At 42.6% G+C, this 6258-nt stretch overlaps 1 protein-coding gene across 1 annotated transcript; it reads right to left on the bottom strand.

Annotated features, from left to right (window-relative positions):
* Positions 1–44: 44 nt before the first annotated feature.
* cct7 (chaperonin containing TCP1, subunit 7 (eta)) lies at positions 45–6026 on the bottom strand. Its single transcript, XM_073474807.1, has 12 exons — positions 5952–6026; positions 4294–4377; positions 4107–4176; positions 3893–3999; positions 3590–3768; positions 3243–3414; positions 2984–3148; positions 2686–2874; positions 2327–2424; positions 2100–2232; positions 1056–1262; positions 45–921 (listed from the first exon to the last, which is right to left on the bottom strand). The coding sequence occupies exons 1-12, from the start codon at positions 5955–5957 to the stop codon at positions 694–696; spliced, it is 1638 nt and encodes a 545-aa protein (XP_073330908.1). The 5' UTR covers positions 5958–6026; the 3' UTR covers positions 45–693.
* Between the last annotated feature and the right edge of the window lie 232 nt (positions 6027–6258).

Raw genomic sequence — 6258 nt, 5'->3', positions numbered from 1 at the left:
ACTCTCCAGACAGTTAAAATAACACACATATGAACAGTCAACAGTATGATTTCAGCTGTGAATTTATTGATAAGAATGGTCCAATAAATAGTTTCACACAGCGTTGACAGGTGAATGGTTCAGAACTGCTCGGCATCCCATCAGTGCTTTACTTTCAATGTTACACATCCGTTTGTCACATAACACAAAACCAGATTAGAAATGATGGAACAGCTTGAGGTCGGAGGAGGAAGAGCCGACTTGGAGGGGACAGGAGTGTGTTTGTTTCAAAACAAAGGGGGAACAGCTTTCATTCTGCTTGTATTTCAGTATCACTTCTCAGTAAAAATGGCTACATGTAGAAAGACGCAGTGCTTCAAATGTTAAACAGACGTAACCAAGTCAACGCTTCAGTAAGAAAAAAAAACTACAGGTGACGAATAGAACACATGAAATGTCAGCCATCTTTGACAAAGTCTACAGAATGAATTCCTTTCCCTCTTGTCTTTGTTTCACTACATCTGTCATTTGCTATGTGTCTGTAACTGGTTACAACACCTCATTCTATCTGGAATTCAAATACGAATGCAGGTCAAACTTACAAGCCTACATTCAACACAATGCTTGCCTGCGTTTATGATTCAGAAGACTCAGTCTTCTGTCTGCATTTGCATTTTAATGCCAGTATAAAATGGGGTTTTGCTTTGCTTCCTCTTAGTGAGCGTGGGGTCTCCCGCGGCCTCTGCCCCTGCCACCGCCTGGAGGTCCATCCATAGAGCTGCGTGGGTTCTTGATTGTCTCATCGACTGACAGGATGAGACAGGCTGCCTCTGACGCCGCCGTCAGAGCATTGATCCGCACGATGGACGGCTCCCAAACGCAGGCGGCAAAGTTGTCTGCAATGTCCTCGTTGTTGATGTCCACACCGTACCACATACCGCCCTGCAGTGAGATGACAGTCAGAGTTGACTTCATTTCCTGTTCCACGCGTTAAAAATGCAGGCCATAAAAGCGCTCTTATGCCAAGTGCTTCGCTCAAAGTATTGTGCAGGATTAGGTGAGCGTGTGTTTCCTACCTGTGCGTGTTTGGCGCGCAGTTTGTTCAAGATGTTGGTGGCATCAAAGCCAGCGTTGTCACACAGCTGTCTGGGGATGATCTCCAGGGCCTTGGCGTAGGCTCCGATCAGCAGCTGCTGTTTTCCAGGGATGGTCCTGGAGTAATCCCGCAGGTACTTGGACAACTCCATCTCTATGGCTCCTCCGCCCGCTACAATGGAGTCGTTCTGGAAATGAGTAAAGTACAGTGAGCACAGAGGGACTGACGAATAAAGTTCTAGATTCAACATTGTAAAGATAAACCAATTCATTTTGCTCTTCCAAATTGTTCCTAATTGTTCACCATACACCGATACAAATTTGGGGCAACATTCAAGAAAGTGATCTCTGTTTCTATGTCTGAGGTTGATGTTAACAAAGTGAACAATGGCGAGCTTTAGTGACGAATGTTAACCCAACCAAAACTCTTAATCGCAAGAAACTGCACCCCTGTAGCATTGTTGAAAATGTTCAGCATTCTTTCTTATTTAACTATAGTCAATCAAAACTCATATGCTGCAAGTTTCCATTAATTTAGCATCAAGGTTAGACAGAATTACATAATGGAAAAACATGAATTTCCAACCAAATTGAAGAACCGTGTAGATCTTTTTCTTTGAGAGAAAATTCAACTACAGTCAGTTTAAATATGGGACTGTTATCTGAACACCATGGGTAAGAATGTACAGACTGCTGTGAAACTGAGAGATCTTTGTTTTTTTGACGTGATGTTTCTTTAATCTTGTGGACATGTTTGTGTTTATATTTTCTGGGCGAGACAAAAGACAGTTTTCCTGTTCCGGCTGGACAATAAAGTTATTCTATTCAATTCTATTCTGAGCCTACAGATCCCTACACACAAATTAAGTGGCTGATTATTCAGACTCCTGAATCCCCGTTAACAACTCAACACAATAAGTCACATAGGTGGAACGAACAGTAACGCAGTGCTGCTGATAAACAGAACGCTGTGCATCCTAACAGCTGCGTGAATGTGAATGTGTACACTCCGTGTGTCAGCTGACCTTGATGGCTCTGCGTACGATCATGATGGCATCGTGCAGTGACCGCTCCGTCTCCTCTGTGAACTGTTCTGCTCCGCCCCTCAGGATGATGGTGCACGTCTTTGCCTTTGGACAGCCCTTGAAGAAGTTATACCTGCAAACACACACGGTGGGTGTGAGTGGCCGTACAGCTTCATGACCCATAGTTTACTCTGAAGATGTTGTGATCTCCGAATCGTTCCTCTTACCTCTCTCCTCCAACCTGGACCTCCTCGAAGAGTTCACACTGTCCCAGGACGTCGTCTGTCATGGCACCAACTGAGGTCTGGATGGAGCCGCCGCAGGCCTGGAGGTCACATTACACACAATCAGTCAAGTCAAAGCTAATTTTGATTCTTTGACTCAATTTTACATTTAATTTAAATGATTTTACTGTTTGTTATACATTTTTGTTGGCTTTTCACAATACATTTTTTTTCACCTAGTCTGGTGTTAACAGATAAACAGCTTAAAGTCAAAACAGCCACGGCAGTCTAGCAGATAATCGAGTCATCTAACTTCTTCCTTTAAATGCATGTGTGAGGTGTTCATTGTCTGCGTGTCCTACCATCATGGTCCTCCTCAGATCCTCCTCCTGCACCCTGCCAGCGCAGAACAGGTCTCTGTCAGCAAAGTACTGAGTGGCCACATCACCGATGGGCAACTTGGACAACACCACTTTGGCTCCTGACTTATAGATCTTCTCCAGTTTGTCGTACAGGATGTTCCACTCTGCGTCCACAATTGCCTGGTAGTCCTGCAGAGAAGGGGAAAGAAGACAAAAATACGTTTGAGCAAAGAAGAGAGACTCATTTCAGGGCACTTATTTATTTCACATCCTCACGGCTGTGTCGTGGTCCTCATACCTCCACAGATTTCACGCGGACCTCAGCGTTATCCTTCTCAGCCTTCAGCTCCAGCTCCACGTTGAGCAAAGCAATCTTCGGATTCTCATAGCGTTTAGGCTGCATCTCAAACCCAGCGTAGGAGAAGGTTTTCTTAAATGCAACCCCAGAGATCAGCTGGGAGTCCTGGGAGATTAAAATATAGAAGGTATTACATCTAATTTCTTTAACCAAACCTTTCAGACTGTTTAAGTGGGAGTAAAAGTACTAAGATACAAACCTCAAGGGCTCCTCCCTGGACTTTCTTGATGCCGATCATCTTCAGAGACAGCAGCTCATCCAGAGACATGACAGCGTCCACCACCATTTTGGAGAAGAAGCCCTTCTGACCAGCGATTAGCTTGGAGTTCATGGCTGTGGCTGCACATTTCTCCAACAGCTGCCTCTGCTCTCTGAGAGGACAGAGAAGGGGACAAGTACATTAGAAAATGTACAACTACACTGATTTTAATTTTAATATGTTCAATATAACTAAAACCCCAGGGATACATATTAAAAGGATTAGGGATATTCATACCTTAAATGCTAAATAGCATAAGCAAATAACGTGTTGCAGTGAGCACTTACTGCTTGTCGTCTTTCTTCACCGAGACAGCAACGTCCTTGATTTTGTTGACGGCAAGGTTGGTGGCGGTGCGGAACGCTCTGATGATGGTCTGAGGGTGGAGACCCTCCTCCACGTACGACTTCAGCTGCTTCAGGAACTCAGCAGCCAGGAGAGTGACGGAGGTGGTGCCGTCCCCGACCTGAGGATGGGAAGAAAACATTTAGGAAAACCTGTTATGATGTTCTGACAGTGGAGATTATACTCTGTGTTGGGACCAGTTCAAGCATAAAACCTTCACATACACACACACACAAACTTCTCACCTCTGCATCCTGGGAGCGAGCAATGTCCACCAAGGTCTTGGCAGCAGGGTGGACTACATCCAGCAGTTTCAGGATGGTGGCTCCATCATTGGAGATTGTGGCCTTACCTGGAAAAAACAGTCGATCATACATTTTTTGTGAGGATGAATCCATCCTGTAATCCATTCCTTCATCAATCAATCAAATTTCTCCTCATTTGCTCGTCTCTCCTCACCTCTGCCATCCACCATCAGTTTGTCCATCCCCCTGGGCCCAAGGGTGGTCCTGACAGCCTCAGCAATCACCTGGAAAAGAAAATTAACATGTTAAGACAGATTTAAAGCATATTCAGTCTAACACATAACACATGGAAAAAAAAAAAACACACACACAACCAAGGAAAGACAAGCTGCTTTTCTGACCTGGCAGGCATTGATGTTACTGATGAGCTGAGGGATGCCCTGAGACGTGTCTGTCCCCTCCTTCAGCAGGATAACCGGTGTGGGCTGAAGAGAGAAAGAAAAAAAGATTGTGAGGGCAAAGGGGTGGCAGACAGAGGACGAGATATTCATCATGTTTCAGTTAGAGCTGTAACGATTAACTGATTAGTTGTCAACTTTTGAATTAAATGCCGACTATTTTGATAATCAATCAATATTCATGTGCAGTAAAAACTAAATTTATTTGATAAATTTAGTTACTTTGCAGATTCAGATAATTCAGCATTTATAGGGTATTAATTGTGACTTGTAGCCAATCAGATATTGTTGTGGGCGGAACATTTTGTGAGACGATGTTGTATTAAAGCCAATGAAGCACATTTATAAATCTGTTTATTTTATCGGCAATCTGAGAGAAAAATCACTGATACCTACAATTGAAAAACGCTCGATATTGGCCCTGATAATCAGCCAGGGCCGACAATCGGTCTACCCCTACTGCATATCTTTGATATGTGGGCAAAACAAGACATTTAGGACATCATCTTAGGATTTGGGAAACACTGATCCACGTTTTCTGACATTTTATTGATTAAACAACTAATTGAGAAAATATTCGACAATGAAGGCAATTATTAGTTACAGCACTACTTTCATCGAAATCCTGTTGTGACGACATATTTGTGACTTGCCATAATGCAAGACCTCAATATCTGAAAAATATCCTTCCATCTCACTCAGCTTCAGAACAACCAGTCTCCAAGTTAAAGTTACCATTAGTTTACCACTTGGGAGTGAAGTGAAGTGGTAAAAGACACAGGCAGTGTTTGATGTTGAGGCTGTAGGGTGTGATGCTTTTGTTACCCATCAGACATGCAGCTGTATGACGCTGTCAAAAGCCGGATGTCTAAGGCTGCTAATAGTACTGCTCATTGTAGCACACTACATGTCATGACACTACATCATAACCTTACAATACACCTTTTTTTGGTCAGTAGCTGCCAGATTTTAAGTAACGTTGATCAACTTTGTCTGGTCTTTGTCTGTTAGCTAGCTAGTTAGTTAGCTAGTTAACTTCAGTCAGACATGGCTACCAAATCTATGGACAAATATCAAAGCTGATGACCAATTATTTGAGCTATACATGTGAGGAAATTGGTTGTTAGAAATAGCTCTGGCTCTACAGGGAAGTTATCAATGTTCCCTTTGCAGGCACCCATACAGAAAGGCTAAACATACTGCAGCTAACTTGATAATAACCTGACTGGCTAAGCTACAATTACAGAAGCTAGAAAAGCTAATGACAGACAAATACATAAAACCCCGAATTACAAGATCAAACTGTAAGCAAGTCAGTAAAAGTATATCTTCATAACGGAAAACTGACGCTAACATGTTAGCTAGGATCATTGTTAGCATCGTATACGCCCATTGATGCTGTGTAATCCTGCGAGGCTAGCACAGTCTGGCTAACAATACGGTCATTTTTAAATCATTTCCATAAAATAATTGTTTCCAAACGTCGCCAAAAGAGGATCATCTAATCTGAGAGTAGTCAGGATGTAAATTTTCACTGATAAACTGAAGGATGGACGTGGATTTTACATTTGAGTGTGCGGAATGAATGCTAACTCACTCACCATCATCTTTGCAGTTCCTTCGAGAAGCTTTCGACCGGCATCCAATCCCACAATGCTTTTCGAAATCAGGGTGCGTTCAAGAACACGATGCAGCGTTTTGTCAACGATATTAATTGATATTTTACACATTTTTTGAAATACAACACAGACTTATGATAAACAAGCGTCTCTTGTGTTGGTGCAGATTCTTAGTATGGAGTCCCACAGTGTCCAAAATAAATAATTTAAAAGGACTTAAACAATAAACATATGAATAAATTGTGCACAACATCAAATTAACCAAGTGATTGTAACGTAAAGTAAGATA

The sequence above is a fragment of the Pagrus major genome, chromosome 10 (assembly GCF_040436345.1).
Source record: "Pagrus major chromosome 10, Pma_NU_1.0".
NCBI classification, from domain to species: Eukaryota; Metazoa; Chordata; class Actinopteri; order Spariformes; family Sparidae; genus Pagrus; species Pagrus major.
This window is presented reverse-complemented; position numbering and strand designations above follow the sequence as displayed.